Consider the following 27990-nt stretch of genomic DNA (forward strand, 5'->3'; position numbering starts at 1 on the left):
GTGCTGCCTTATATAACTTTATTTCTACCGACTTGAAGTTCTTCTTCAAAACGGTTTATCCAAAGGGTTTATTGGTTTTTGCTTTATATCTCTCTCGAGATCGGCAAGGAAACGACCGTGACCGTGAAAGTTGCTATTCTCGTGGATCTCTTCACGGCCATACAAGATATCGTATATCTTGACTTGTTGTTTATTGACTCCTGCTGCGGAGAACTCCGTCTGTTTTTTTTTTTTTTTACCGCTTCTTACATCCCAAAATTCAACAATATTTCATCTTATATCATCTGTGTCTATATAGTGTAACAGTCGACTCCCTCGTCAGACCAAAAGAACTTACACTGTTGCTGGTTAGTTAAGTTAAACAGTTTCTATTAGTATATAGCATCTACTACTCCCCCGAAAAAGCAATCGTGAATAATAGCTAGCGCTGCTGGCTCTAGTAAAAGAGATGATACTGGTATTGCCTCTACTTGATTGAGCAGGGCAGACGAATACAAGGACGATATAGAGAGTGATATCCCATATAACCTTGTAGCTTTTTTGGGCGCGCCAACAAATTATACCATACGCTGTTCACTGGGCCACACATTCACACATCGTCCCATTTGATGAATGGATAGGGCTGCAGTCTGCCCGGTCGTCTACAGAGACTGGGTCAACTGGCTATTGCATTCAATGAAATTCGTTGTTCGAGAGAAACATATAACAAGAATGGGAAATTTGAATTCCATTTTGGCCTTCTCGCTGCCAAACCCGTATTCCGGCTGACGCGGTCGCTCTGACATACTTTTTGTTTTCAAACGTTCGGTTTCACTTTGCGGTTGGCGTGTGTTTGCTGCCACAACAAGCGCAACCAACATCACTCCAAGACGTATATACGCAAACGAAGTTTCCCCAAACAAAAGTGGGATTTCCAATTCGATAAGATGCGCGCGCAGCCACAAAAGAAAACTCCCTGTTTATTGTTCCAACGTCTGCAACATTCCCACATGTCTAGTTTCTTCCTCGTCTGCAGGTATATATAAATGGGTAGGATTAGTCTCACTCTTCAGACTTTCAACATCCCCCAGTGCCACATCTCGTCGTCTTATATCACGCTCTAAAACATTTCGCAATCTATCAAAGGTTCAACAGTCTTCAAGTGAACTCATTTGTGATCCCGAATCGTTATATTTTTAGTTTATCATTCTGTTCGAGTCGAAAAATGACAAACTCACCAGAACACGACAGCAGCAGCAATAAAGTCAAGTTGGTTCTAGCCCATTCCCTCAATTCGATTGTAATTGTAATTCCAACCACCAAAAGGAATCTCGTTCACAACGTTAAAGACCGAATAGTTACACATCTCACCAACAAGCGGTAAGTTTTCCCGTTTAACATTTAATTAATTTTATTAATAGATGAGAGCTTCGAAAAAATGAGAATGGTGTTAATTATTTTACATTCTGTTTATAATAGGTCCTCTAGTTGCAGCAGTTCTGATATGAGACTTCGAAATCTCAAATCCAATATCCGGAGAAGCTTATCGCCGTCATCAGCCCGACCCCAGCCGGAAGAGGCACAGAAATGGGCCGAGTCATTCACCAAACTCATGGCATCCAAATGTAATCCTTCACTTTTGACCTGCGATTTAAAAATTCATGATCCCACATAATGAGCGATGTCATTAATCATATCTATAATTTTATCCGCTTCTCTATAAAGATGGATCCTCTCTCTACCGGGCGTTTTTACTGCGCGAATTCAGCAACGAGAATCTGGATTTTTGGCTGGCCGTCGAAGAGTACAAAAACTCCAAACCGCAAAAGATGGCAGCTATAGCCCAGCAAATCTACAATGATTTCGTTGCCGTCAAAGCCACGAAACAAGTGCGTTGTTTAATAATCGTATTATTAACTTAATTTGATTGATTTTAATTGATTTCTTATTTGTTGACTGTTGTGTTGAATAGGTTAACCTAGATGCTGAAACGAGAATCCTGACGCTGGCCAACATCCAGTCGGACATTGCCGACCAATTCGCTTTTGATCGCGCTCAAAGGCGAACTCAGCACATGATGGAACGCGATTCTTACCTGCGTTTCCTCCAGTCGGAATTGTTTCTTGAACTCGCCCACCCCGAGCGATATTATTAGCGTTTCGAGTCCGTGCATCCAGAAATATAGATCTCATTCTCTTGTCACTACATTATTTCTCTCTGTCATTTCAACTTATATCCAATTATAAACCTTTGCAATTATTATGCATCTTTTGCTTCTCTCTTCTGTTGTCGCCTGCATTTCACATTCCAATATGACCCACCGCAATATTATCAATTTGTTTGTTCAATTTCGTAAATATTTATTTCCTTTTTCTCTGGTTTTGTATGTCAACTGTGATGTTGTTATCTACAACATTTTCGAAAAATAAAAAACTGCATGCTGATCTCATGAAGACTAAAGAGAACGACTCTATTGTTCCGCTATATTCCAGTTGATACACATAAATCAAATGTAGCTATAGTATTACGTTAAAATGTAGTAATGTACTAAATGAATGCTGTACACAGAAGCAATTTTCCTTGTGCCGAATAAAAAATAAAAGAGTAATAAGGAAAACAAACACATCCGTTTGGAACAGTTTGTTTGCGTACATATAGATGCCCTTTTATGCAGTGGAGGAGAACAACAGACTGAGATGAGGGAACCGGAACCCTGTGAGATATCGATCTTCAATTCCCAGTATAAGGGGGTTCTCTTAGACTGTTTAGTGTTTACACGCTGTGTTGACTGTTGCACGCGATGTGTTGAAGAGTCGTTGCTTCAATTAATCACGTATTGTGGCAAAACTGGGTCGAGGTTGAATCGTTGATTGGTTGTTTGCTTATTTTACCCGAATAAATTCCAAACAGTCGCCCCCTAAAATAGATGTATATACCAGGGCTATAGCATAAAAACAAAATTAGGAGAACAAGAGTTGTCGCCACCCAGAACGGCTTCGGAATTTTAAAAGAAATTGGCCTATGTCTAGACTCTAGAAGACTGCAGGCTTTCTCATCATCAGTCGCGCTTTGCAAATCATTTGTAATTCCCCGCGCCAAGACGACGTGATTTCGACCAGAGTCGATGAAGCGAACACTGAAATTCGGCTTCGCTTTTTAATCTAATACATCTCATTTCACTTTTGTTTTTGATTACATTAAAGATGTAAGAAAATTTCATACCAGCAAAAAGTCAGGAAACGTGAATTGACTGTGAAAGAGCGCACACGGTAACTGAATTATGCGGAATTATGTGCGTGGGATGGCCAATAAGGCAAATGAAATTGCTTCACTGATGTTTCCTCCTGCCAAAACGCTGTTATAGGTAAGTAACAGACGTTCCAAGAGAATATAAAACTCAACGGCAAAAGAAGGCAACTGTTTTTTTTTTCATTTCCGGCTTCCGGTTTTTTGTTATTTTACATCCTAATTTAAAAGCGAAGAATTATCTTATCCACTTTTTTTTATTTCTATTTCTATTGCTTCAATCGGCTACAATTTTAAATTCATCCCGCATAAAAGCAACTTCGTGTCACCTTCGTCAAGTAGCGCTATATTCACGACGATGCCAAATTTGATTAACGCTCCTTCTGTTTACGACGTGCGGATGCGCATATTATCCAACGTTTCTCGCTTGAGTCGCTTCCCTCCGGCATCAATAGTTAATAGTTATACGATGTGAATTAATTTCATGATCCATCAAAGATTTTCCTTTTTGTACCATATGCGTTCGGATCGTATAACGACTTGGGTACTAAATGGCGATGTTATACGGCGCTATAAGGTTTATGTCAAGAGAAAGACGGAAACCCGGAAGCAGAAGAATAATTAGACTGAATTGATGACGATCATTTTAAAAAAGCCAATAACAAATATCAATTCATTATGTTCGTGGGTGTATGTGTGCAGCGACGATCCCACCCGAATAAATTTGTGAGGTGATACGGAAATGTATTAACATATTATTTAGACGAGCGGATGCGAACAACTTGCGGCTGCTTCATATCATTGACCGCACAGCATTGAATTTTAGAGGAAATAGATAAACGATTTGCGTGGAACAGGAGTGCGAACCCACCTCATGATTCTCTCAACAGGAAGAAATGGCTTCTTTTGAGGTTTTTGTAAAATTCTGTAAGCGACCGCATGAACCGGAGTATCAAAAACAAAATCTTATGAAACGCGACAAGAGGAGTTAGCAAGGTCACCAAACATTTCGACACTATTGAAACGGATTTCCAATATCCTATCTGTGTTTTTCTTGTATCCTATCCGATAAAATGTGTAGGTATATTAGCCAATCTGATTGTAGATTTATCGCTGAACGGTGGCATTATTAATGCCACAAAGATTGCGTCAAAGGAAATGAACATCGATTTGAAGGTCACTTGCTCGCATGATTTAATTGCAACAGACAAATTTGTGTACAGCAATTCATACAATTCCAAAGGTCTGTTCAAGGGTCTGTTTCAACCAAGCACCTTGTTTTGAACTAAAGAAATATTATTATTATTTTTTTTTTCATGGTGGATTAAGATCTTTGTAATAAAGCTAATGGTTTTATTGTTTGGTTTTCCGACGTTGTTGCGCAGGGTAAAAAAATCAAACTGTTTAACTTTAACACACGCACTTTAGCGTGTCCGCCGTTAAAAGCTGGTGACGAATGTCGAATGACGTCACAAAAAGCAACGCCACCTAGTAGCAGACATTCAATATTTCAGAAAAAGTTTAATTTTATTCCGATAGATGACGCGTTGGAAGCGCGTGAGACCAAAATCACATGACAGATCCCTTCCCCCTACCCCTTCTGTCACTTTGGTGCCAGTGGTCGTTTCATCTGTGTTAAGTATACTGAACCTGTGTCTTAGGAGTGAAATTAAATAAAATAGAATGGCGGCACGATATAGAGAAACTTATATTTATTCCTTTGGAGGAATATTGGTGGCGGCAGTAGTTGTATTTGGTAAATCTTGAGAATCGTTCGATTCCTATTCTTTAACCTTTAATTATTGACTAATAGTACCTTATCTCATTTCTTATTCTAAACAGCTGTATACTACATTCTCACCGGGCAAGGAGAGCGTATTGATATCGGATGGTATTATTAAGAAAAAAAATCATTTTCAAGCCGTTATTCATCACTTTATACAACTCTAGGTTTTTGGAAACTATTACTCCGTACATGTGGGCAACTACTGGCATTGCATTTGCCGTATCCCTGTCAGTCATTGGTGCCGCTCTGTAAGCATTTTGTGTTATTTATCTAAGAAATTGAATGGGTAGGATGGCCTGATAAACAATTACATTTTTCAGTGGCATCTACACTACTGGCTCAAGCATTATCGGTGGAGGTGTGAAAGCTCCCAGGATCAAAACCAAGAATTTGATCAGTGTTATTTTCTGTGAAGCTGTTGCTATTTACGGACTCATCATTGCCATTGTTCTTGCCGGCATGTTGGATGTAAGATACCTTAAGATAACTTATTTGACCACTAAACAAAAATGAACTAACATAAATTTGTTCTTAGAAATACGATCCATTAAAGGCTTCTCCTGAGAAAATTGCACAAAACTACTTTTCTGGATTCGCCATGTTTGGAGCTGGACTAACCGTTGGTTTGGTTAACTTGTTTTGCGGTATCTCAGTCGGAATTGTCGGTAAGATTCTAATAATAATCAGCATCCCCCTTCGTCTCTTTATTACAAACTCACTGGTATTGCAGGATCCGGAGCAGCCTTGGCTGACGCAGCTAATCCCTCCCTTTTCGTGAAGATTTTGATTGTAGAAATTTTCGGCAGTGCAGTTGGTCTCTTTGGACTCATTGTAGGCATCCTGATGGTAATTTTTCTCATTATAGTACACACAGTGGACTAGATTAATTGTTTATTCGTTTGTTTGGTTTACAGTCTTCAAGAATCAAAATGGGAGACATATAAAGAAGATTATATCCACAACATTCATTCCTTTTATTGTAATTTTTTTTACTATGAATGTTTCTTTAGTCAGATGTTTATACCATTTGGTCGTGTCTGTTGTCATCCAAATTTCTTCTCCTTTTATCCCGCAAAATTAGCGCTCTATTGTCTCGTTAATCCCTTGTATAGAACAACAAATCAACTTACATGTAACTGTAATTTAAAATAAAGACGAGGCAGAGCATAATTTGGGTATGTGACCAGATGGTATAGATTAATGGTTTTAGTTGCCCTTTGTTGTGTTGGATGTCTGCTTCTTAGCCTTTTCCCATTTCTGTCGCAAAAAAGTGTGCATCCGAACAAATAAAGTTAAAAAAAAACACACGTTAAAACGAAAATTTGTGTGACTGTTTAATCTGTCATACCCCAATGAGTAAAGCGTATTTTTTACGCCATTCCAGTCCGACACTGAGAGTAGTGTACAAAAGCCGTTGGCGAGTGACGTCTTCGTGACCCAAAAGAAAATATTCTCTACCTAATATTGGATACAAAAAAAAAATTTAAGCATTTTAAAATATTAGTTTTTAATCGAAAAATGATTACATTTTACCTGGATCAAGTCGTGGGCACGTGCCGCATGAAGTATTTGTCCAAAGAACTTCCCTGGAGAGGGGGTCGATTCGGACTTTTCCGTGTTTAAAAACCTCAATCACTTCTATGTTGGTTAGAGTTAGAGAACCAAACGTTTCCGACCACTCCACTTTCCCTCGAACAGCTGTCCAGTATGATAACCGCGAAATATTAGAACTATAACTGGTTGAAAACTCATATCCATCACAGAACAATTTCCGTACCAAAATCGAAGCGCCTTTTGAGATAGAGTCGTTGTTTTAGCTTCGGATGACGGAAGCAAGGGCAATTTTCAGGATGTTTTATAGGTGTATCTAAAATTTGATCATTTGAATATTTTGACCTGTTTCTTAAAAGAAAAAATGCTTACGTTGTTTTAGAATGGCTTCGGGAGTAAGACAAACACTTTCGGCTTTTGTTACATCAGGAAAAGAAAAACAATCTAAAGCACGTGGCCAAACGAATCCCATTCTGAAACAGAAAAATTGTATTAGTCTCTTTAACATGTAAACTTATTTGGTGGAAGGTATAACAATACTTTTTAACGAGTGGCTCGCAGTGTGATTTGACTTGCTCACACACCTGCCGACACGGTGGAATAGTAGCCAAAAATGAAGGGAGTTCAGATGTACAAATTGGTGTGTATATAACACACAGAAAAAAGACCTAGACGCATTATAAAAAAATATATCATTAGAAAATTCACAAAACGGATTAGTGATGCCAAATGGCAAAGGTTACCAAATATGGAGAGCAGTTGGTGTCAGGCAAGTAACGAAATTGTTCTAATGCTGAATATCATACGTTTGTTTGTTATTACGTATTTCCAAAATGAATTTATAAAATAGTTTAAAACCTATCAGAGCATCTTCCTGGTGTGTCATTCCAAGTAAATTAGGCATCCTGGTCGCATTGTACTATAATAATACGTCGGAATCAGTTCAGAAGAGCTTTGAAGAAATTAATCTCACAAAGGAAAAGGTTAAGCAGAACTATTCATCTGACCGGCATTTGTTGGCACATCGGGATGGCAATAGATTGGCAATTTCCATCCATGGCGGAACTGTTCACTGCTGTGGGCGCTAACTCATGTATACAAACACTTCACGTCACTTCATTACTACCTGTAAATAAACGATTTTGCCTACCTGTGACCGATGGTTGCGTTACGCAGGAGACGACCGTCACCATCCTACACCACTTTCACAATTGAATTAGACACGCTTAAGTTTGCAATAGACGACGTGTCTACCACGAGAAATGCCTTGTAGGCTTGCGCGCTGTTTCATACCTATGGCTTCACGCAAATAGTATATTAAAACCTAATCGATTGAATACAGTGGAGCTTCAACCCCGTAAGACCGAAATAGACACCAAGAAACTTAAAACAAATGAAACGTTAAAATGAGAACACCCAAGAGTCTGAATTGAAGACTTGAAAAATTAACGGTGGTGGAGATTACTTTAGAGGAATGCTTGATAGAATAACGTGACTAGAAATGAAAACACTGTGGAATGTGAAAACTTAAAACGCATCGAAAATGTTGCGCAAAGAGCGAATCGATAGATCTTCAGGCAAATGAAATTCAACACTTTGCAACGGTTCCAGAATCTTCCAAATTTCGTCGAATTCTGATTAGAAAAGAGTAAAGTTAAAAATTACGTGCATCGATGATTGTGGTAAAAGGCTCCCTACCTGGTTGGACAACGTGAGCCCAAGGCTCGTAGAATTCGTCTAGCAAGGCGGGACTTCGTAAGATAATACGTAGCCACGGGACAATTTTCTTGGCGCTAAAAAAGCCAAATAATTTCATTAGTTAAATATGTGTATGATCTCTATTAGAATGAGAGGGAAATACTTACTTGAGAGCACTGGAAAGAAAAGCTTTGAAATGGGCTTCTGGCCCTCTTTTGTATGGTCGATGCATTGCAATAATGTTGCCGATGGCCATCAAAAGTCCCTGCTTGCTAGTTCCACCTTGAATTTCTAACGAGAAAGACTGTGCCAGACTTCTCTGCGGATTACTCATCACTGATTGGCCATCTTTGGTACGATAAAAGGCGACAAAGAGTTGCCAAGGATGAGGGACAGCTGAAACACCAGAGGAGGAGCTAGGCCGAGGCGCAGCGCAACTCAAGAAAGGAACCAAACTGCTACTGGTATTCGGTTGAAGGAAACCGTGAATCAAAAGATCACGGAGCGCTGGACAAAGCCCTTTTCGGACTGCTTTGACTATGTTCACTTGATTGTCCGGTTCCCAAGAAAGTGTTTTATCTTTTCTGGTTTTCGTTGAAGACGTTCGCATCACCTGTCCTACAGCCTCGTTAAGTCGGCTTAGCCCTTCCCTAATAGTAAAATTTACAACCTATGTTTAAAATATTTTTTAAAAATATGAGAAAAATAAGACATACTGGAGTTGTCGACTCTTCTCTTTAGTTGGCATTTCACGCGGGAAACGATTGCCTATACCACATCCAAATTGAGAGATGACGTAAATCTGCATCAAGTTGGCCATCCGACGAAGGGTTTGAACAACTTTTTCCTGTTTTATTCAACGGTTGAATTAAGAGTGAATCTAAAATGATTAGGGTTATATTGTTGTTTTTTCCTTACCCGTTTCTCATTGAGTTGTAGTGGTTCAGGTGACGACGAACGTTTACCATGGTTGATATGTGAAAATTTACTCGCTGTTCCTGGCGTAGGATTTCCAGAACATTCACACGGACATTTTTTTTCAGCTGGACCTTGTAGGAACTCGATGAATCGTTCGAGATCAGTGACTTGCGTTTTCAGTTGCGTTACTAACTGCTCTTTCATTTTCAACGGATTTACAAGCTAAAAATAATAAATTAATAATAATAATAAGACTACTGTGGTTGTCACTAGGATCTCATTTTCACATACCTGGCCAATAGCTTCATCCACCTGCTGCCTTAGTTCTTCAACTGTATACTTGTCTAGATCATCAACATTGAATTGGAGCTTATTTTTCATTTGATCTGAGAAGCACAGTGAAATAAATCATCATTAATATTTGGATAAGCAAATATTATAACCCACACGACCCAGACTCTGATTATGGGCACATTCATGTAAAAGTTTCAATAATAAAGAGCATTCACCAATAATAATTTTTTGGCGTTCAACAATCAATGTTTGTGGAAGTCCAGCTTCTCCAGTCTCATAAGCATAGCGCTCCAAATCCTCCAGCTGCTGTTTCAACTGCTCTATTAACTCATGCTGTTTAACTTTATGAGATTCCATTTTAGTTATGTGGTCCTGATAGATAGACAGCCATTAGATAAACTTTAAAATAATTCTTTAAAAAATAGCTCTGAAAATCTGCACCTCTTCAGAATCTTTTCCCTCTTCCACACAGCTAAATGATTTTTGAAAATCTGGGATTCCACGGAAGGCAAACTCTTCTAGGTCCCGTAGGAGAGTTTCTTTGGTCTCAGGCTCTGCATCTACTATTTGCTTGAGTCTAAATTGAACCTAGATGTTAAAAGACAGATTTTAAAAAGAGAACAACAATTATTTATATTTGGATTAGTAATTCACACAAGCTTGGAATTCAGAGTTAAGTTTATACTTGGGCAAAGTGTGATGTTAGTGCCATGAGTGACGAATTTAGTTGTTCCTGTTCTTCTTCTAACAAACGAAGCTTTTCACTATCATAGCTAGCAAAGCTAGTTGAAAGTAAACCAAATTCAAACCATTAATTTTCTACAACAATTAAGAATTTTAAATTACTGACCTTTGCCAATAATCCTGATCTTCAAGATCAAAATTATTCGCATCTTCATCCGGTTCAGCGGCTCCGAGTGGATCCCATCTTTCACCTCGCGCTATCACATCATCCGAACACTCACTCTGTTCCATTTTTGCCTAAATATATATTATAATTTTGCTGAGTTGTTTATTTGACTAGACGGAGAGTAACATGGAGGCAGATGGTGGGCAGCGTAGGTGGTGTAATCTAAAAAACAACTAAAGAAACATCGTCTGCTTGGTACACATAAGCTGTCAGAATCATCTGTTATGACGCGATTACGATTATGACGTCATGAGGAAAGTTAATTTGAAATACGGAGAACGGATTCAACAGCTAATTCGCTTATTCACATCACAGATAATAACAAATTTATCAACCCGGTACAATAGTAACCATCAAAATATGCATTTATTTTTCTTAATTTAAGCAATATACATCCATGGTAGGCTAGATGGCGTGCACTGCAGAAACCTGAAAACCCATACAAGTTTATTTAATTCTTGTTGTTGCTGGGGGTCGAACGAACTCGAAAGAAAGAGCTGTGAAAGTTTATCGGTGTTACTCAGGTATTTTGTGTTCCAGCGGTCTGTTCCGGTTAACACTTTGAATGACACCCTAACATCTCAAGATAAGAACATCGAGGTAATGTTTTAAACATTTGCTATTTGTCGTCATTCTTGCAGTCTAATCTTAGGGGAAAAGTGTCGAATGAAATGTAACACTTGTTTACGATCTCAGTTTCACTTACAAGTTTGTTGCCCCTGGGGGTTCAGTTGTAGCCGCTAATCTACTAGTGTTTTTCGGTTCTCTTTCGATTAAAACTATGCATCATATGCGCAGCCGACTTGTCATGTACAAGGAAATAAATGATTCCCCAGAGTCAGCTGATTTTTAGTCCTAAATATTGTGAAAGCTATGACAAATTGAAAATTATCAAATTTTATGATTGAAAGAATGTTTTTAAAAAACACGCCCCTTTTTAGAGTCGACGGGAATATGTTTAGTGTTAACCACCACCATCGAGAGTATCTCCTAAAAAACAACTTGCCAAGAAAATTCTTTGATTTCTCCCATATGGTCAGTAGCGACAAGAACATATGAGTCAGTCGTTGATTCGTCTTTGAAAGAGTAGGATCTGTCGTTTGAAGTTGGATCGATTCAAATCAATTGGCTTCATCGAGTGGTGTTATTATACACTGTTTGTTATTTTAAATTGAGAGAATTAAAGTATGGCCGAATCTGTTCAATTTCCTCCCAACAGCACTTCCACAATGGACGACGATCCGGAGAAACGTTCAATTACCGCCCCGGAAACGGATCGTGAAGAACATGAAGACTATCAAGTATCGAATGGGGGTCGAACCCATGCTGGTGACGGTGGTCAAGTCACCCGGGAGAAAATGCTCACCACCCTTATCATCTGTTTCTGTAATTTGATCAATTTTATGGACCGCTATTCGTTACCAGGTATGTAGTATAATATAATTCAATTGTGGTTGTCGGGACTCGAATAATTGTTAATTTGTTGTTTTGACAGGGATTTTACCTATGGTTATTGATGAATTGAAGTTGAGCAATTTTCAAGGAGGTATATTGCAATCGGCTTTCGTTGTTAGTTATGTGGTTGTCGCTCCGCTCGTCGGCTACTTGGGCGACAGACACTCCCGCAGGTTAGTTACGCCCATGATCATTTCTATTTGTCTTATTTATTCATTCACTTTTCTGTTTGTAGAGCCATTATGGGCTGCGGTTTATTAGTGTGGAGTATTGTGACGATGGCTGGGTCTTTTATGACCACTTTTGAAACACTTCTTATTTTCCGCTGTCTAGGAGGTAACGTAGTCTATTAATTACATGACGAATCATAATGTCAAATGTTCCCATCAAGGAATTGGAGAGGCTAGTTATTCTGCCATTGGGCCAGCCGTCATCGGCGATCTTTTCGTCGGCAACACCCGTTCAAAAATGCTGGCCTTATTTTACTTCACTACTTTAATCGGCGGGTAAATCTAATTTTCCCAAAATTTTCAGTACTAGTAACCCCCAATTGAAATGTAATTCTATGTCTTAATCAGTGGTCTAGGGTTCATTACTGGATCTGGCATGGCCGCCGCAACGGGTTCCTGGAATTGGGGATTACGTGTGACACCTATTTTATCGATGGTCTCCGTCCTTTTGATCGCCTTTGCAATGAGAGATCCACCTCGAGGACTAAGCGAAGGCTCTCGCCTTGTCAGCACTTCGTGGCAGAAAGACATTGTTTACCTAGTTAAAAAGTATGAACATAAAATTTCGTTTTTCTTTGATTCATAATCAAAGTTTCCTGAATTGTGACATCTAGTCCGAGTTTGATGCTTTCGACAATCGCGTCGATTGCTGTCACTTTTACAGTAGGGGCTATCGCTGCCTGGGGACCTCAGTATGTCTTCCTTGGACGTCAAATTATTAACGATACCTCACTGTCTTTTGACGAGTAAGTTATTAAATTCCGAGTATGCAGTTTGGTTGTTTGAAAACGTTTCTAAGAATTTTGATTTTTGCAGCATTTCGTTAGTATTCGGCATTGTCACCATTGCTTCCGGCCTTCTGGGAGTTGTCTGTGGATCTGTGATGGGCCAAAAACTGCGCGTTCAGTTCCACTCTGCCGGTACTATCGATTCGTTTCATTTACAGCGTATTCATCTTATTGCCTCAACTTTTTTTGATAGACGCAATCATCTGCGGAGTGGGAATGATTTGCAGCGCACCTTTTTTCTACGGACTATTGGTCCTCTCTTTGGGACCTATTTATGTCATTTACATCCTTGCCTTCCTGGCTCTCTGGTTCATTAACCTCAATTGGGCACTCGTTGGTGACATCTTACTCGTAATTACCAACTGATTTTCATTTATCGAAAACTTTACTTCAATGATTGATGTGCCTCATTTATTTACAGTACGTGATAATCCCGACTAGAAGAGCCACAGCAGCTGCATTCCAGATTCTAGTCTGCCATATATTTGGTGACGCCAGCAGTCCCTTCATCGTTGGGCTGGTACAATACTATTCATATTCAGATCTTAAATTGTCAATTGTTTTTAATCTCGGGAAAAAATTATTATTAGATTTCCGATGCCGTGAAGCCTACCATCGATTCGGATTCGGAGACTTTCCGCAACTTCAAGTCGCTCGAATATGGACTGTTCGCCATACTCTTTATTGAAGTCCTCGGCGGATTCTTCTTTCTCGCCTGTTCGTGGTTCCTGGTGTCCGATCGAGCCAAGGCCACCAAAGCTGTTGGCCAAAGCATACCAGATCAATCTATCCTGTGTTAGTCAAATTAACGTTCCACATCAGTATTCTATCCCTATCGCAAATACGTATTTTAAAAATTTTCTATTTAATTCATTTGAATAATTCTTAAAAGTGCATTTAATCCCAATCTTACTATCCAATAGCCTTGCATGGACTAACTACTTTCCATGGGATCTTTTTGCCGGCCTATTGCATGATAGTATACTATATTGATTTACGTATCCTCCGGTGACTCGAATATGATGCCATTTCTATCTCACAGCTTTTATTCTTTAATAATTGTCTTATTTAACGGATAACATATACACTGGTTTAATTTTGACTGAATCACAAATCAAATGCAGATGACAAGAACAAACCCAGCCAAGTTCACGTATTCGTTCCTGCCAGTGATCCCGCTGCGTCCGCTTCCGGACTCACCATGATGATCAAGAGATCTTCCCAGCCAATGGATGAAGTCAACCTGGAAAACGCCTAAATAACAAAAGATGGGGGGACATTTCCGTCCAGTTCTTTGTTATTCTGTTTATCTCTAGAAGATCTGAAAACCTTTTTTAAATATTTTTTTTTTATTATTATTCAATTTTAGAGGAAAGACTTTGGTAGCTGATTTTGATGGCCAAAATGCTCAACTTTTAGAATATACATTTTTTTTTTTCATTTTTTTGTGCAAAGTTTAATCTTGATGGTCGGTAATTCGGTATGTCGTGCGATATTATTATTTTGTCTAATTTTAGATGTTTCGATCATCAGATGACCTCGCCATTTAAACCAACCATTAAATAATAAGCATTCGACGTTGATATTATCTCATTCGCATTGAGATAGGAAAATCCATCTTCTTAATGTCTGACGGAGCATCATATCTCTCAGGGTTAGTAGACGAAACTATCCCCTTTTTATTTAATCTCTGACGACAACAAACAAACAGAACATGGTGCGTTCAATGCGCATTGGTTGTTGTACATTGATTGACGGCTGGGTTTAATTTGTTAACTATCGATATCTATGCCTATCAGCCGAAGGGCGTACCGCAAACAAGTCTCCGAGGACATTCGGTTTTTGTGCTGGGACATTCAGCTCCACCGGGCTACTGCCATAGTTTCGGGCCGTCGCTCTCCACACTGTTCTGCTTTTTGGTTAGCGATCGGCTCTGGCAAAGAAACGAGTTTTCAAGATGAAGACGGAAGAAGCGGATCAGACTCCACCTCACGACAGTGGCGATCATTTGAAAATTTCTGTGGCCGAAAAAACTAATCCTCCGATCCTTTCAACTTTCACTGCCGAGTCCGATTCAGGTGCAATCAAGCAAGATGCGGCGGCCGAAGAACCAGCCAGTCAGATGACTCGAGGGAAAATGATCAACACTCTCATCATCTGTCTTCTCCAACTTTTGAATTTTATGGATCGATATGCCTTACCCGGTAAAATCCCAAAAAAACAAGCAAATGTCTGATTTTATAGTGTCAAATTAAACTTTGGTTTTTGATTAAGGAATATTACCCGTCATTATCGACGAATTGGATCTGAGCAACTTACAAGGCGGTTTGCTTCAATCGGCCTTTATCGTCAGCTACGTCGTGGTGGCTCCGCTTGTCGGCTACTTGGGCGATCGTTTTTCTAGAAAGTAAGTCGACATTTTAAAAGCCCGAAAATAATTAGCGTTCACTCTACTTTAAATCTCCCGTTTCTCCTCATAAGAATTATCCTGATTGTGGGACTCACTGTTTGGAGTTTGGTGTCGCTGGCCGGTTCTTACATGACCACTTATTCATCTTTATTGGCTCTGCGCTGCCTGGGAGGTACATAACAATCTGTCAATGTGCAAATTTCAACTGGCTTCAATAATTTCATTTTCCGGTTTACTAAAATTAAGGGATTGGCGAAGCGACTTATTCGGCCATTGGGCCGGCAATGATCGCTGACATGTTTGTCGGTGACACGCGCTCTAACATGCTAGCCATGTTTTACTTTATGATGCTCGTTGGCGGGTAAAAATAACTGTTTGAAATTTCACTTGGAACATTTTCGCACTAACACAAAATTCGATTGTTTTTAGAGGATTAGGTTACATCACCGGATCGGGAGTAGCAGCCGCCACTGGATCGTGGAACTGGGGGCTCCGGGTCACTCCGATTCTCTCGTTGATTTCCGTCTTTCTCATCATCGTCTTCTTGAAAGAACCGGCCCGAGGTGAGAGCGAAGGCTCTCGTCTAGTCAGCACCTCATGGAAGAAAGACATCATTTATCTTTTACACAAGTATGACATCATTTACATCCAATTTAAGATTGCGAAAAATGTAATGAAGATGATTCATATTCTTATAGCCGGAGTTTTATGTTTTCGACGACCGCCTCTGTCGCCTTGGTGTTCGTCATTGGGGCCGTCGGCGTTTGGGGCCCGCAGTTCGTCGTTCTCAGTCGCAAAGTCGTTTTGGACGAGACCCACACTTTTGAAGAGTAAAAATTCAATCACCCTTATCGTCCGTCTCAGAATTTCAAATACTTTTTTACTTTGATCAGAATTTCTTTAGTGTACGGAGTTATTAGCATCGTTTCCGGTATAACAGCTGTTATAGTCGGAGCAATCATGGGCATGAAACTTCGTTCTAAATACCCTTCAGCTGGTCAGTTCTCTTTTATTAGACACTTGATTGACGTTTTAATTTGTTATAATTTTTAAATTTTGTTTTATTAGACGCTCTCATCTGCGGCATCGGTATGTTACTATCGGCTCCGTTTTTCTACGGATTCCTAGTTGCCGGAACCGGACCTCTCTACTGGATCTACATCCTCTCATTTATCGCCCTTTGGTTCATCAATTTGAATTGGGCGCTCGTTGGAGATATTCTTCTGGTAATGAATGACTTCTATCATTTCTTTGCTTAAAATCAAAATCATTTGATGTCACTTTTAGTACGTGGTTGTGCCCACAAGACGGGCGACAGCGGAAACGTTCCAAATCATGTCCGTTCACGTTTTCGGTGATGCCAGCAGTCCGTTCATCATTGGATTGGTGTGTTTTTCATTTCACCAAAGCAAAATTAAATTGAAATGAAATAAACTCATTCCTACTTTGCTATAAATTGTAGATTTCCGACGCATTCGAGCCGCTCATCAATTCGGATTCGGAAGACTACCGCAAATACACGTCACTCCAGTACGCCTTGCTCATCAATCCGTTCATCCAGATATTGAGCGCCGCCCTCTTTATGGCCGGATCCTTTTACCTTCTCAGCGACCGAGACAAAGCCAAACGTGCAGTTGCGGATGGAATTGCACGCGAAAATGCCTCAAATTAAAATTCCACCCAAACGACTTGTTTGTTGTTTGCCAGTTTTTTTAAGCTCATCACTGTGACTGACGTAAAGAGTATTATATATACATTTTACCCTTAATGTGTTAGTGTCACTTTGCGATACGTTTATCAGTGATCCAACCACGCCTCTCTAATCCCATCAACCGATCTAAAAAAAAGGAGGACGTTATGGTCCGTTTGTTTGTCTGTCTGAGCCAGTGATCTATGTCCTTACATGTTATTGTCCAAATCGAATAAAAAGAAAACGAGGTTTTTACTTTTGGTTTCCCCTCTCAGCCGGTGGATTTTTCTTGGTTTGCGCAACTGATATAGTGAACTTGCTAAGCTTTTATTTTTGGGGTTATTATGATTATCAGTCAACGTTGCACCTTTATAATCGTATCCTTTTGTTTTGAATCGGTCCCTTAGTCTTTTGACAGATATTTTCAGTGTCCGTAGTGCTTGAGGATGGATGCCGGAATAGACCACCAGCTAGCGGAAACATCTTCCGGCGGATCCGAGAAAGTTGAAAATGTCCAGGGATTTGAAAATGGTCGAATACAAGTCGAAAGTAAGAAACAATCGCGTTTGAAAGTGGCTACCGTGTGCATCCTCTGCTTTTTCAATCTCACCTACTATATGGATCGGTTTGGTATCGCTGGTAAGTGCGTATTAGATTTTTAATTACAATTTTGATTGGGATTTCATCGGGTGTGTCTTGAATGTAATTTAGGCATTTTGCCGTCAATCCAGTGCGACCTGGGGGCAAGTGACAAACAGGGTGGTTTACTTCAAACCGCTTTCATTGTACCTTACGTCATTTTTTCGCCTGTGGTCGGTTACCTAGGCGACCGAAACTCTCGAAAGTTTGTATTTTTGAATTGTTGTGCTCTTGGAAATGATTCAAACGGCCTAATTTATCCGTGTGATTTCCTCTGCACAGGTTGATTTTAGTGGCAGGGATATTTTTCTGGTCCTGCGCCACACTGACTGCCAGTTTCATGCCCAATTTGTGGTCATTCATTCTCCTTAGATCACTCACGGGAGTCGGCGAAGCTTGTTTCAGTTGTACGTTGAATTATACGTTACACTAATATTTAATTTGACTATTTGTTTAATGTTTAAATTGTCTTCAACATTAATTTGTGATAGCTTTGGCGCCGGCAATCATTAGTGATCTCTACGCCAGTAACGTTCGCTCCAAATTTCTAGCTATTTATTACTTCGCTATTCCGGTCGGAAGGTAATCATTTCGGCTGAATATATCAAATAAAATTTATCTGTTTTCAATTTTTCGTTGCACGCGTGGATTCAAATTCTGTATCCTGAATGGAACCACATATTTTTATCTGCTATCTCAAAAGTGTGTTGACTAAGATTTAGATTAGAAAGGGATCTGAAACAAATTCTTTATCTGTCTGGTCGTCGGTTAAAATAACCCCAAGATCACACGAGTCTGGGCGTTTTATTTTGTCCTTTTTCTGTTTGTTTTGTAAACAAACAATGCACAGTCCAAACAAGCCTGGCTGAACCTCAACTGTCAATAATCTGTCCAGTTATTTATTTACTCGACCACAGAAATCCCCAGTTAACTCCTTTTCGTTCCGTTATTGATTTAATTGTTTTCTTTTTGTTTTGTTTTATAATTTATGCAGCGGATTGGGTTACATTGTTTTTGCTGAGGTCGGAAACGCGACCAACGACTGGAGGTAAAATTATAATGAATATGAGTTTTCTTACGAATTATAATGTTTTTTCTCGTAGATGGGGACTTCGGGTGACGCCCATTTTCGGATTCATCTGCGTCGTTTTAATCCTGCTGTTTCTACAAGATCCGCCGCGCGGAGAAAGTGAGGGTAGCCGGATGAAAACCACGTCTTGGATGGACGATATCAAATATTTCGCCACACAGTAATAATACCTTTGATTTTAAATTATCCGGATATTTCAATCGTTATTAATCGTTTGGCTATGGTTTATTCAGTGGAAGTTACATCTGGATCAGCGTTGCTTCGGTATACAATTTTTCATTTCAATTGAATTTTTGAATTCAATCATTTTTTTAAATTGTATTACGTAAAGACAGCTGTAGCTTTTATTGCTGGAGCGTTCGGCGCATGGGGTCCCAAATACATCACGCTGGGACTGATCACGCAACAGGAAGGGCAAACAGAAGATATTGGTGACCTCCTCGGCAGGTAATATTCCACCAGCCAAAATATGCCTAACGAGCCATTCAATTAACGCAATTTGTTGGTTTAAAAAAGAGTCTCGCTGATTTTCGGATTTATCACGGTAGTAACCGGTTTGATGGGCGTGGTCGTGGGTTCATTGATGGGAACAAAGTTGCGCGGCAAATACCCGGTAAACACATATTTTTATTACATTCATTTTGACCTAGATTTGACCATGAATTTTATTGTGTTTTTCAGACGATCGATCCTGAAATTTGTGGGTTTGGAGTATTGGCCAGCGTACCGCTCATTTTTGCAATGACGGTACTGGCCAGCGGTCCCGAAGGGCCCACTTACATCACCTTCTTCTTCGGCCAGTGGTTTCTGAACTTAAATTGGGCCCTTGCCACCGACATGTTGATGGTATTTGAAATTAATGAATAAATTTCATTAAGAGTAATTATTTAATCTTAACAATAATTACGCCATTTTCTATAGTACACTATCGTTCCTACGAGAAGATCATCCGCTAAAGCTATCCAGATCCTCTTAAATCACGTTCTGGGCGATGCCGGAAGCCCTTACATCATCGGATTGGTTTGTCATTACGCCTTATTAAAATCCTCTCTCAAACGACCAATTAAAAATGCAATAAAATACTTTGATCAATTGTGTAGCTGTCAGATGCGTTTAAACCTCTCGTGGAATCAGGCCACAGCAGCACAAAGACTCATAATGCCACCACCATTTCGTCATCTTTGTGGGATAGCCCAGTCGCAAGAGAACAAGATTGCGATTTGTCGCCCATCGACGTCACTACCGCAGAACGAGATTTTACGGCATTGCAGTACGCTCTGTTTATCGCCTTATTCATCCAGGTAGTACATATAAAAGATCACATTCAGCTGATGTCTAGAAAATATAAGATGCGGTATAATAGCAAGAGACTCTGTCGTTATATAGGTACTGGGTGCTTTTGCTTTTATTGCCACTTCCTGGACGATCATTGATGACAAAGCGGAAGTGGACCGAGTGGCTGCCCTATCCCAACGAAAAGACAGGAACTCTGATCAGCTTGATTCGATCGTCGATTTGTCTAGCGAAAAATTTCCAGTATCGATTTCTACCATCACAACTAGTGAACAGACAGGACCGATATCTACTAATGTCTCTTAAATGTTATATCATTGATCGATGCCCGAGAAATATTCAAATAATATATATTTTAGACCAGTTATTGATCGTGTTAATTAAATTTCATTAAACGTATTGAACCACTGTTTGGTCTATTAACAGCGAGCCTTCGTCAATCAAAATTGGGGAATTAAATGTGTCCACTTTCTTAACACAGTTTACATAAAGATAAGATAAGTTTCCGTGTTCATTGTTAAACTCCACAGGACCCAGTGTACAGTGGACACTATAGTGTCCATTATTTTATAAGTTCGTTTTTGTGAGTTGGTTCTCAACAATAATTGTCTAAAACATACTGTGAATTTCTAATGGAATTCAACGAATTTGGCATCACAGAAAAATCCATCAAGCGTCGATCAAAATGTTAACATGACAATCCAGGCTTAAGTCTAGATGTGGTGCGGTAATTCTATATGGAGGAAATTGACATCGCTGTCGGACGACGTAAATGATACTTTATTATTTTTTTCCTTGTGACATTTGTTCAAAGATTGCTCACAAAAAGGATTGTGATGGTCATTTTATGGATACATATCAGAAATTCTTTAGGTACATTTAGTTTTCTTTACGTATCGTGTATTATATTTGAAGATAAAATATGTAATCTAAATTTTTAGGCCCCACCCTCCGTAGGTATACACTGTCACTGCAGATACAAATGCAAGTGTATACACGTTTCGGGGTTAGTTGATTCCCGTCAGCTGGAAGTAGACAAGCTGAAACGCCATTGTATAGTTTTCTCTCCATTTTTCTTCCGCCGAATTGAATCAGTAGAGTAAAAACAAAAGTAAATTTCTACGATGGATTCGCCAGACATTGACAGCAACGAAACCGTCCAACATCAGTCGACTATCGAACAGGTTGTCACCGAAGATGTCCAGCCGCAACTACAACCGTCTGGAAACCCAAACGATTCGATAAAAGCGCCAGAAATTGTTCCCGATAAAACATCAAACGAGCCAGCGCTATCCTCGAGAACTTCTTCTGACGCAGGTGACCAAACTCAACCCTTGCCGACCCATGAAGAAACCGTCGACCATGAACCAAAGGTTGATCTAGAGAAAGACAAACTGTCTGTTTCCACCGAAGACTTGACTGTATCGCTTCCTACCAAAGACAAGCCGGAAGACCAGATCAGCTGTGAGCCATCATCATCGTCGTCGATCACTTCGTCGTCGATCACAACTGTGGAAGAAGTCAAGCAAATGTCTAGACGCCAACTCGCCACCGTCCTAATCCTGTGTTTTGTCAATCTTTTGAAGTACATGGATCGGTTCACTATCGCAGGTACGGCGGTGTGTAAATGACACCCCACATTTATCTCGTCTTATTATAGTCACATCGGTTATTTACTGACGCATAATCCCATCGTCTCGATTTGCAATCGATTTTTTAACTATTTTATATAAAAACCAACCATGGTGGATATCAGGGATCCTGCCGGAGATCCAGTGCTTTTTTGGAATCAGCGATGCGCAAGGTGGATTACTGTCGACGGCTTTCGTGGTGTCCTACATGCTCTTCTCACCTCTTGTCGGATACCTGGGCGATAGATTCTCTCGCAGGTATTACCAAATTTGTTTGATGCAACAATTTTCTAACATATCTTATATTTATTCTTTCATTTCTTAACAGGATCATCATGGGATGTGGAATCATTTTCTGGGGTCTTTCCAATTTAGGTAGGTTCGTTATTTAGATTTATTTTTATTCCTTTTTATTTATTTTTTATTCCTTATTTTTATTTATTTTTATTTAGCCGGTTCGTTCACGGAAACTTACAGCCTCTTTCTGACGTCGAGGATTCTAGTTGGCATCGGCGAGTCCATGTTTTCCACCGTTTCGCCGACTATCATTTCCGACGTGTGCGTCGGTGACACTCGGTCGAAATTCCTCATCCTTTATTATTTCGCCATTCCGGTTGGAAGGTAAAGTCTATTATTATTTATTTTTTATTTGACAGTTGCGTAATGGCTGTCATATAAACGTGTATTAATAAATAAGCGATGAATTCTAAAGCGGTCTAGGATTTATTGTTGGTGCGGCGATGGCCAGCGCTTTCGGTTCCTGGCAGTGGGGCCTCCGTGTCACACCTTTCTTAGGCCTTATCGCCGTCCTGTTGATCTTCTTTATCGTCCAAGAGCCACCGAGAGGTGAAGCCGAAGGATCTACTTTATCCCCGACGACTTACTGGGACGATCTTAAATATCTGGCCAAAAAGTAAGATTATAAATTTTTTAACAAAAGAACAAACAAATTAATCAGAAGATAATTATTAATTAGTAAAAGTTACGTATTGTCAACCGCGGGCTGCACGCTCACCACCTATGTCTCGGGAGCGCTGGCCTGGTGGGGTCCGAAATTCATTACATTGGGACAAGCCTCCGGACAAGGATTAGACGTGTCTTATACCAGGTAATTTATACCTTTCAATTAAGAAAAATCATCTGTCCTGTTTTTATCATTTCAAATCTATTTGGTAAAGGGTGTCTTTAGTCGTCGGCTTCGAAGCAGCTTTAGCCGGCGTGGTGGGCGTTGCTTCCGGATCTTTGGTCGGACAGAAATTCAGGAAACGTTTTCCAACTGCCGACGCCCAAGTTTGCGCTTGGAGTATGGTCATTTGCGCCCCGCTACTCTATTGGGGATGCTATATAGCGACCGGCCCTCCGGTACCCTTATACATCGTCCTCTTCTTTGGTCAATGGTTCCTCAACGTTAGCTGGTTCGATATTATTTTTGAATTATTTCCTAATGTCTCTTTTATTCAGATTTTTTAAAATTTGAATTTAGGGCTCCCGTTGGTGACATCCTCTTGGTATAGTTTGAATCATCGTTATAGTTTTATCAGCGAATGATTAATTCAATTATTTTCTTTTTCCTATTTTACTGAGTAGTATGTCGTCATTCCTACGAGACGTTCGACGGCCGAAGCTTTTTCTATCCTCATTTCCCATGCATTAGGTGATGCCGGATCTCCGTATATAGTTGGGCTGGTAAAATACAAATTATTTAGAATGAAAAAAAGAAAGAGTTGTAAAAATGTTTCTAAATATTCTTCCTTCCAGGTATCAGACAGCTTTAAAAAGTCGTTGACTGCTGCGGCTGAATCGAAAACTTATTTATCGAATGATTACTACGACGGGACGATGGTCTTGGATCAATCCTCTTCAAGTAATAATTGTTCCGGTTCATCGTTCATCGATCCGGAAACGGTCGACATTGATTTTCGGGCTCTACAATACTCGTTGTTCATCACGACAATCATCGCAGCCCTGAGCGCCTATTTTTTCTTCCTGAACGCTTGGTATTAGATTTTCACGCAACTATTTATCAAAATATTGATCTTGTTTCAGAATTGGTTGTTTTCCTATTTCAGGTACATCGTCGAAGACAAAGCCGCTGTCGCAAAAGCTGTGAAGGGTAAAACAAGAATGTTTAATTTACGAATTTTTAAATTTGATCTACTAAACTTTTATTTTGATTACTATACTCCCAGAAAACGAAGAATTGATGCGAATAGAAAAAATTGAAAAGCAAGATTCGGCTAACACTAAATCGGAATTGTCGGGAGTGTGAAACATTGGTTCAAGATATTCAAAAGATTTACGTAAGAAATAAAAATAAGAAAAGATTCGCATTTTGAACTAAGCGATCCTGTACGTGTTTAAATGAGTGTATGTCTGTATTTTCCTTAAAGCGTTGAGTCAATGTAATAAAGGTTTTAATGTTAAATAAGGGTTATTCAAAACATTGAAATCACATTTTGGTATTAACCAATTCGCTGAATAAAAACAGATTAAATAAACCACACATTGTGTTCAAAAAGTGATATTATTTGGAATACATAAAAGTGAGCGTGAAAGTGCTCAGTGCTTCAGATGTTCTCCACGCCTTTCATTTAATATTCGTGACGAAATAATTCATAAGCATATTTGTTGTAACTTTTAAACAGAATATAAATTGTCGATAAATTATTAGAAAGATTTTTGTATTTGAAAAAAAGTTTTGCAGGTGAACATATTTGAACCAATGACATGTTTGTAATTCAAATAATACTCTGTACTGGGCGTCTTTTATTAGGCATATTAAATTATTGAAAATGTGAGCGAAACGTTATCGGATTTGGTCTGTTGAGGAACGATCTGCATGCAACGGATCGGGTTTCTTAATTTTTTTAATATCTTATATTGGGGATGTTACCAAGTAGCAGTTCGATCCCGCTTTTAACTGCCAACCTCCCTAAAGCCGTCACCGTGAGTTCCGAACCAGTAACTGCCACCCTGGCGACCAGATCCGACAACGCCGACGCCTTATCCACTCACCCATTGGCGTCTATAAGTTACTAATTTTTTAAGCTAGTGCTTTTTACCAATTTTTAACTCAATTATACAACTTTCCCCTAAACCTTAATTTGAAAAATTCAAAATTATATAACGCATTTTAATAATGCGCTAATTAAGTTAAACTTAAAATCCATAATGAGCGTTATTATTTAATTGGAAGGGCTTGTGTCGTGTTTCGTTTGTAGCTTGGTGTAGCTACAGCAACTTTTCTTCTCTCGCACAAAAATGAGTTTCTACGTTACGAAACGATCACATCAACATTTTTTCATATCCACAAAAAATAAATCGCATTTAAATAGCAAAATAGAAATCTTCGTTGGAAAAAATATTTTGCATGTGCAAAGTTTTGAACCACTGACATGATTGTAAGGTGAAGACGTATCTCGCATCTTTTATTCAAAACAAAAGAAATTATTGAAAATATTAACAAAACGTTATCGGATGGGTCTGTTGAGGAATAGTCTGCATGCAACGGTTCAGGCTTTGATGAGGACCTATATAAACCCCTAACCTATACCTTAACCTAACATCCTATCCTAAACTAACAGCAGCAGCCGACCTCTCCCAAAGCCGTGACCGTGAGTTCCGAACCAGTATCTGCCACCCTGGCGACCAGATCCGACAACGTAGGCGCCGACGCCTTAACCATTAGGCTATCGGCGCCCAATGTTATCTTATTTTTGAAGCTAGTCTTTTTACCAATTTTACTTCTCATTACAATTTTAAATTTTATATCAATAATTTCCCTATTTGTCTATATTTGAAAAACCAGAATTATTTATGGATAAAAAAATGACGTAAAATAATTTAAACTCGAAATCGAATAATCGATAATGATCGGGATTGATTAATCGGAAGGGCTTTGGTCTTTTATTCAAAAGTTCCTTGTCAAAGTGAAAGTGTGTATGTCAGATCATTCAAAATATTTGTGTGAGCCATGTGATTTGAGTTGTTATCTTGTAAAGTTGAAAACATTAGGCAAAATGAACAATAAAAGTCAAGGTCAAAGCCGCCATATTGAAAGAAGGGGGAAGCCGTGGAAAACGTTTAGAAGGGCATCAGCGGTCGGTGCCACACTACACATTCTTTTCGTCTCGGACTCTCGGTGGCAGTAACTTTCAAGTCCAGTGTGTGTGAGCCAACGTGCACTCACAGTTCAGGGAGTTTGAGGTCCATATCGGCGTCAAAATTTTGAGAAATAAACGATAACCCATTCTAGAAATATGGGTAAGAAAGTGACGAAAAAGTCGGTAAGTAAATGCTAGTTTCCACACCGTGTCTGCTCTAGGCAACAAATGATGTCCACAACTTGTATTCATTGGCTACAGGGCACTCGTATCACAGTGTCTATGTTAATTATTTAAAAACCGCACATTATGGAAAGTAGTCAATATTCAACTTTGAATTTGTTTGTGTATATTCAATCTTCAGGTGTGTAAAGCAAAAGCAGCAGAATGCACGATCGATAAAAACGCCCCCAATCAGATTCCTAAGCCGATCTGTTCCGGACAGAGAGAAGAATTGATCAACGAGACAGATTCCGGCCGGAATAGGTGTTCTACTCAAACAAGGTCTTCAGTAAATAGAAAAGAAAAGATGAGTCAAGTGAACGCCACGCCGAATCGAAAGAAGATAAACAACCTAAAATCGTCCGAGGTCGGAAATGCTTCTGCCAAATTAATCGAGAGTAAAATCAGCTGTCCAAAAAACGAAAAACCACCCAATAAGAAAACAAAACTAGATGTGAGAAAAGACTCCGAATATCCGATTCCTGAAAACCTTGAAGAAGATATGCTCTGCTGTGATCTCGACCAGCAAGAAGATCCCAACCAATACTCTGTAGGTGGTTTCCATCCAGTGGCCATCAGTGATCTCCTTCACGACCGATACTATGTCCTTTGCAAACTGGGATGGGGCACTTTCTCCACTGTTTGGCTCTGCTGGGATCTGATTGGGAAACGTTTCGTAGCCCTCAAAATAGTCAAAAGCCATTCCACAGACACGAAATCAGCACTGAATGAGATCAAGATTCTCCGTAGCGTTGGCAAGAGTCAAAAGGTGGTTCAACTTCTTGATGATTTTAAGGTCAACGGTGTTAATGGCACACACATCTGTATGGTGTTTGAAGTCCTTGGTCATAGCACTCTCAAGTTTATCAGCCCTCTAAAACTAGGCCTTCCTTTGCCCACTGTTAAGACCATCATCCGTCAGGTTTGTAATAATAAAATTGATGTTTTTGTTTAATAAATATGACCGTCATACATTTCATTTTTCTAGGTTTTGGAAGGTTTGAATGAATTGCACACAAAGTGCGGAGTTATACACACGGATATCAAGCCGGAAAACATACTGGTTTGCGTCGATGATCCATTCGTTCGGAAGATGGCCGCTGACGTGTGGGAATGCCACCGGACGGGAAAGAAACTCACGGGTTCTTTAGTGAGTTCGGCTCCACAGAAACTGCAGTCCTCCAGAAAGAACAATGATGAGAGAAAGGCCAAAGGAAAGGCACAGCTACTTTTATCACAACTTCGACACATTGAAAAATACAGCCGCCATTCGTCGACGGATTCGTTGGATGACACTAAACCAGTTCCTGAAGTGCCTTCTGACCTCCTCGTAAAAATTGTAGATTTGGGGAGTGCGTGCAGCGTGAAGAATTCCAACTTTAGCCAGAAAATTCAGACGAGACCATACCGCTGCCTGGAATCGCTAATCTGTGCCAAATTCGGACCTCCAGCGGATATCTGGAGCACGGCTTGCGTGGCATTTGAATTGGCGACCGGCGACTATCTATTCTATCCGAAGGCTGGCGTCGAATATTCAAAGGATGACGATCACTTGGCACTCATTATTGAACTGTTGGGTGAAATTCCAAAAGACGTTTTGGCATCGGGGAAACTTTCGAATCGATACTTTAGTGAAACGGGAGCTTTGTGGAACATTGAATCATTTAAGCCATGGGGTCTCTGCAACGTGCTGATCGAAAAGTATCGATGGGGTGCCCGGGACGCTCACGATTTTGCAGAATTTCTCCATTCCATGCTGGCGTTTGATCCCAAAGAGCGGGCCACAGCAGCCGAGTGTTTGCTTCATCCATGGTTGACTGGCGTACCGCGTATCCTGTGACTGCCACCACGAGTAACCTAATTTTGCAAACAACAGAAGTTACTTCCTGAGTCCTGGACCTAGAAGAAAAGAAATAACTTCATAATAACATTATCGTTCCTTACTTCCTTTCCAACCGCCAATAATTCTGTTAAATGTGTAAACCATTGAAGTAATATCTCGTATTTTAACTGAACGTACAGTACACATATTTGAATTTTGAAACCTGATAGACATT

The 27990-nt window shown here is 39.7% G+C and overlaps 9 protein-coding genes across 12 annotated transcripts; 7 read left to right on the forward strand and 2 right to left on the reverse strand.

Annotated features, from left to right (window-relative positions):
- Positions 1-888: 888 nt before the first annotated feature.
- LOC124208255 (regulator of G-protein signaling 8-like) lies at positions 889-2181 on the forward strand. Its single transcript, XM_046606018.1, has 4 exons — positions 889-1359; positions 1459-1604; positions 1705-1868; positions 1952-2181. Exons 1-4 carry the CDS (start codon positions 1205-1207, stop codon positions 2132-2134), a joined length of 648 nt encoding a protein of 215 aa, XP_046461974.1. The 5' UTR covers positions 889-1204; the 3' UTR covers positions 2135-2181.
- A 2620-nt stretch (positions 2182-4801) lies between these two features.
- Positions 4802-6181, forward strand: LOC124208259 (V-type proton ATPase 21 kDa proteolipid subunit-like). The gene is made up of 7 exons (XM_046606021.1): positions 4802-4981; positions 5068-5116; positions 5176-5259; positions 5332-5479; positions 5547-5676; positions 5742-5857; positions 5926-6181. The coding sequence occupies exons 1-7, from the start codon at positions 4909-4911 to the stop codon at positions 5953-5955; spliced, it is 630 nt and encodes a 209-aa protein (XP_046461977.1). The 5' UTR covers positions 4802-4908; the 3' UTR covers positions 5956-6181.
- LOC124208257 (secreted frizzled-related protein 3-like) lies at positions 5890-7846 on the reverse strand. The gene is made up of 10 exons (XM_046606020.1): positions 7713-7846; positions 7570-7646; positions 7421-7481; positions 7306-7355; positions 7103-7230; positions 6935-7035; positions 6789-6878; positions 6545-6709; positions 6360-6469; positions 5890-6268 (listed from the first exon to the last, which is right to left on the reverse strand). Exons 1-10 carry the CDS (start codon positions 7753-7755, stop codon positions 6218-6220), a joined length of 876 nt encoding a protein of 291 aa, XP_046461976.1. The 5' UTR covers positions 7756-7846; the 3' UTR covers positions 5890-6217.
- A 16-nt stretch (positions 7847-7862) lies between these two features.
- LOC124208256 (RUN domain-containing protein 1-like) lies at positions 7863-10613 on the reverse strand. Its single transcript, XM_046606019.1, has 10 exons — positions 10323-10613; positions 10158-10254; positions 9914-10060; positions 9688-9844; positions 9470-9564; positions 9179-9400; positions 8977-9107; positions 8428-8910; positions 8261-8355; positions 7863-8196 (listed from the first exon to the last, which is right to left on the reverse strand). The coding sequence occupies exons 1-10, from the start codon at positions 10445-10447 to the stop codon at positions 8090-8092; spliced, it is 1659 nt and encodes a 552-aa protein (XP_046461975.1). The 5' UTR covers positions 10448-10613; the 3' UTR covers positions 7863-8089.
- Positions 10614-10796: 183 nt separating this feature from the next.
- LOC124208261 (protein spinster-like) lies at positions 10797-14292 on the forward strand. The gene is made up of 12 exons (XM_046606024.1): positions 10797-10982; positions 11602-11807; positions 11878-12010; positions 12073-12173; positions 12229-12343; positions 12416-12616; positions 12682-12813; positions 12884-12987; positions 13049-13206; positions 13277-13375; positions 13446-13650; positions 13980-14292. The coding sequence occupies exons 2-12, from the start codon at positions 11612-11614 to the stop codon at positions 14111-14113; spliced, it is 1578 nt and encodes a 525-aa protein (XP_046461980.1). The 5' UTR covers positions 10797-10982; positions 11602-11611; the 3' UTR covers positions 14114-14292.
- A 128-nt stretch (positions 14293-14420) lies between these two features.
- Positions 14421-17210, forward strand: LOC124208262 (protein spinster-like). Its single transcript, XM_046606026.1, has 10 exons — positions 14421-15059; positions 15130-15262; positions 15337-15437; positions 15512-15626; positions 15695-15895; positions 15964-16095; positions 16159-16262; positions 16334-16491; positions 16553-16651; positions 16728-17210. The coding sequence occupies exons 1-10, from the start codon at positions 14813-14815 to the stop codon at positions 16935-16937; spliced, it is 1500 nt and encodes a 499-aa protein (XP_046461982.1). The 5' UTR covers positions 14421-14812; the 3' UTR covers positions 16938-17210.
- LOC124208260 (protein spinster homolog 3-like) lies at positions 17152-20344 on the forward strand. 2 transcript variants are annotated; one of them, XM_046606023.1, is made up of 14 exons: positions 17152-17203; positions 17363-17594; positions 17667-17799; positions 17877-18001; positions 18086-18176; positions 18589-18642; positions 18698-18844; positions 18918-18948; positions 19016-19131; positions 19201-19297; positions 19366-19530; positions 19606-19704; positions 19785-19985; positions 20071-20344. In XM_046606023.1, exons 2-14 carry the CDS (start codon positions 17402-17404, stop codon positions 20281-20283), a joined length of 1665 nt encoding a protein of 554 aa, XP_046461979.1. In that variant the 5' UTR covers positions 17152-17203; positions 17363-17401; the 3' UTR covers positions 20284-20344. The 2 variants fall into 2 exon arrangements, with proteins under 2 accessions (XP_046461979.1, XP_046461978.1); XM_046606022.1 differs by lacking the exon at positions 17152-17203 and having other exon boundaries at positions 17262-17594.
- Positions 20345-20730: 386 nt separating this feature from the next.
- On the forward strand, positions 20731-24033 carry LOC124208263 (protein spinster homolog 1-like). 2 transcript variants are annotated; one of them, XM_046606027.1, is made up of 13 exons: positions 20731-20850; positions 20919-21588; positions 21734-21866; positions 21937-21983; positions 22061-22229; positions 22321-22521; positions 22585-22716; positions 22787-23023; positions 23092-23116; positions 23196-23294; positions 23367-23605; positions 23678-23721; positions 23798-24033. In XM_046606027.1, the coding sequence occupies exons 2-13, from the start codon at positions 21102-21104 to the stop codon at positions 23875-23877; spliced, it is 1893 nt and encodes a 630-aa protein (XP_046461983.1). In that variant the 5' UTR covers positions 20731-20850; positions 20919-21101; the 3' UTR covers positions 23878-24033. The 2 variants fall into 2 exon arrangements, with proteins under 2 accessions (XP_046461983.1, XP_046461984.1); XM_046606028.1 differs by lacking the exon at positions 20731-20850 and having other exon boundaries at positions 20908-21588.
- A 1561-nt stretch (positions 24034-25594) lies between these two features.
- Positions 25595-27977, forward strand: LOC124208264 (SRSF protein kinase 1-like). 2 transcript variants are annotated; one of them, XM_046606029.1, is made up of 3 exons: positions 25595-25894; positions 26076-26855; positions 26922-27977. In XM_046606029.1, exons 1-3 carry the CDS (start codon positions 25868-25870, stop codon positions 27771-27773), a joined length of 1659 nt encoding a protein of 552 aa, XP_046461985.1. In that variant the 5' UTR covers positions 25595-25867; the 3' UTR covers positions 27774-27977. The 2 variants fall into 2 exon arrangements, with proteins under 2 accessions (XP_046461985.1, XP_046461986.1); XM_046606030.1 differs by having other exon boundaries at positions 25595-25871.
- Positions 27978-27990: the final 13 nt, after the last annotated feature.

Source organism: Daphnia pulex, chromosome 11, assembly GCF_021134715.1.
Source record: "Daphnia pulex isolate KAP4 chromosome 11, ASM2113471v1".
Lineage (NCBI taxonomy): Eukaryota > Metazoa > Arthropoda > Branchiopoda > Diplostraca > Daphniidae > Daphnia > Daphnia pulex.

Excerpts from the sequence above, each read along its gene's own strand:
- LOC124208257 (XM_046606020.1), bottom strand. The coding sequence starts at position 7,755 with ATGGTGACGGTCGTCTCCTGCGTAACGCAACCATCGGTCACAG. Across the intron at positions 7,356-7,420 it reads CCAGGAAGATGCTCTGATAG|CATTAGAACAATTTCGTTAC; the intron begins GTTTTAAACTAT and ends TATGATATTCAG. Across the intron at positions 6,879-6,934 it reads CGAAGCCATTCTAAAACAAC|ATACACCTATAAAACATCCT; the intron begins GTAAGCATTTTT and ends ATCAAATTTTAG.
- LOC124208260 (XM_046606023.1), top strand. The coding sequence starts at position 17,402 with ATGGATGCCGGAATAGACCACCAGCTAGCGGAAACATCTTCCGGCGGA. Across the intron at positions 17,595-17,666 it reads GGATCGGTTTGGTATCGCTG|GCATTTTGCCGTCAATCCAG; the intron begins GTAAGTGCGTAT and ends AATGTAATTTAG. Across the intron at positions 18,845-18,917 it reads ATCAAATATTTCGCCACACA|TGGAAGTTACATCTGGATCA; the intron begins GTAATAATACCT and ends TGGTTTATTCAG.
- LOC124208263 (XM_046606027.1), top strand. The coding sequence starts at position 21,102 with ATGGATTCGCCAGACATTGACAGCAACGAAACCGTCCAACATCAGTCG. Across the intron at positions 22,230-22,320 it reads TTCGCCATTCCGGTTGGAAG|CGGTCTAGGATTTATTGTTG; the intron begins GTAAAGTCTATT and ends TGAATTCTAAAG. Across the intron at positions 23,295-23,366 it reads CTCCGTATATAGTTGGGCTG|GTATCAGACAGCTTTAAAAA; the intron begins GTAAAATACAAA and ends TCTTCCTTCCAG.
- LOC124208255 (XM_046606018.1), top strand. The coding sequence starts at position 1,205 with ATGACAAACTCACCAGAACACGACAGCAGCAGCAATAAAGTCAAGTTG. Across the intron at positions 1,360-1,458 it reads ACACATCTCACCAACAAGCG|GTCCTCTAGTTGCAGCAGTT; the intron begins GTAAGTTTTCCC and ends TGTTTATAATAG. Across the intron at positions 1,605-1,704 it reads CAAACTCATGGCATCCAAAT|ATGGATCCTCTCTCTACCGG; the intron begins GTAATCCTTCAC and ends TTCTCTATAAAG.
- LOC124208259 (XM_046606021.1), top strand. The coding sequence starts at position 4,909 with ATGGCGGCACGATATAGAGAAACTTATATTTATTCCTTTGGAGGAATA. Across the intron at positions 4,982-5,067 it reads GGCGGCAGTAGTTGTATTTG|CTGTATACTACATTCTCACC; the intron begins GTAAATCTTGAG and ends TATTCTAAACAG. Across the intron at positions 5,117-5,175 it reads GAGCGTATTGATATCGGATG|GTTTTTGGAAACTATTACTC; the intron begins GTATTATTAAGA and ends ATACAACTCTAG.
- LOC124208262 (XM_046606026.1), top strand. The coding sequence starts at position 14,813 with ATGAAGACGGAAGAAGCGGATCAGACTCCACCTCACGACAGTGGCGAT. Across the intron at positions 15,060-15,129 it reads GGATCGATATGCCTTACCCG|GAATATTACCCGTCATTATC; the intron begins GTAAAATCCCAA and ends TTTTTGATTAAG. Across the intron at positions 16,652-16,727 it reads GTCCGTTCATCATTGGATTG|ATTTCCGACGCATTCGAGCC; the intron begins GTGTGTTTTTCA and ends TATAAATTGTAG.
- LOC124208264 (XM_046606029.1), top strand. The coding sequence starts at position 25,868 with ATGGGTAAGAAAGTGACGAAAAAGTCG. Across the intron at positions 25,895-26,075 it reads AGAAAGTGACGAAAAAGTCG|GTGTGTAAAGCAAAAGCAGC; the intron begins GTAAGTAAATGC and ends TTCAATCTTCAG. Across the intron at positions 26,856-26,921 it reads TTAAGACCATCATCCGTCAG|GTTTTGGAAGGTTTGAATGA; the intron begins GTTTGTAATAAT and ends TCATTTTTCTAG.
- LOC124208256 (XM_046606019.1), bottom strand. The coding sequence starts at position 10,447 with ATGGAACAGAGTGAGTGTTCGGATGATGTGATAGCGCGAGGTGAAAGA. Across the intron at positions 10,061-10,157 it reads TAACATCACACTTTGCCCAA|GTTCAATTTAGACTCAAGCA; the intron begins GTATAAACTTAA and ends TTTAACATCTAG. Across the intron at positions 8,356-8,427 it reads TTTCTTTCCAGTGCTCTCAA|CGCCAAGAAAATTGTCCCGT; the intron begins GTAAGTATTTCC and ends TGGCTTTTTTAG.
- LOC124208261 (XM_046606024.1), top strand. The coding sequence starts at position 11,612 with ATGGACGACGATCCGGAGAAACGTTCAATTACCGCCCCGGAAACGGAT. Across the intron at positions 12,011-12,072 it reads GGCGACAGACACTCCCGCAG|AGCCATTATGGGCTGCGGTT; the intron begins GTTAGTTACGCC and ends TTCTGTTTGTAG. Across the intron at positions 12,174-12,228 it reads TATTTTCCGCTGTCTAGGAG|GAATTGGAGAGGCTAGTTAT; the intron begins GTAACGTAGTCT and ends GTTCCCATCAAG.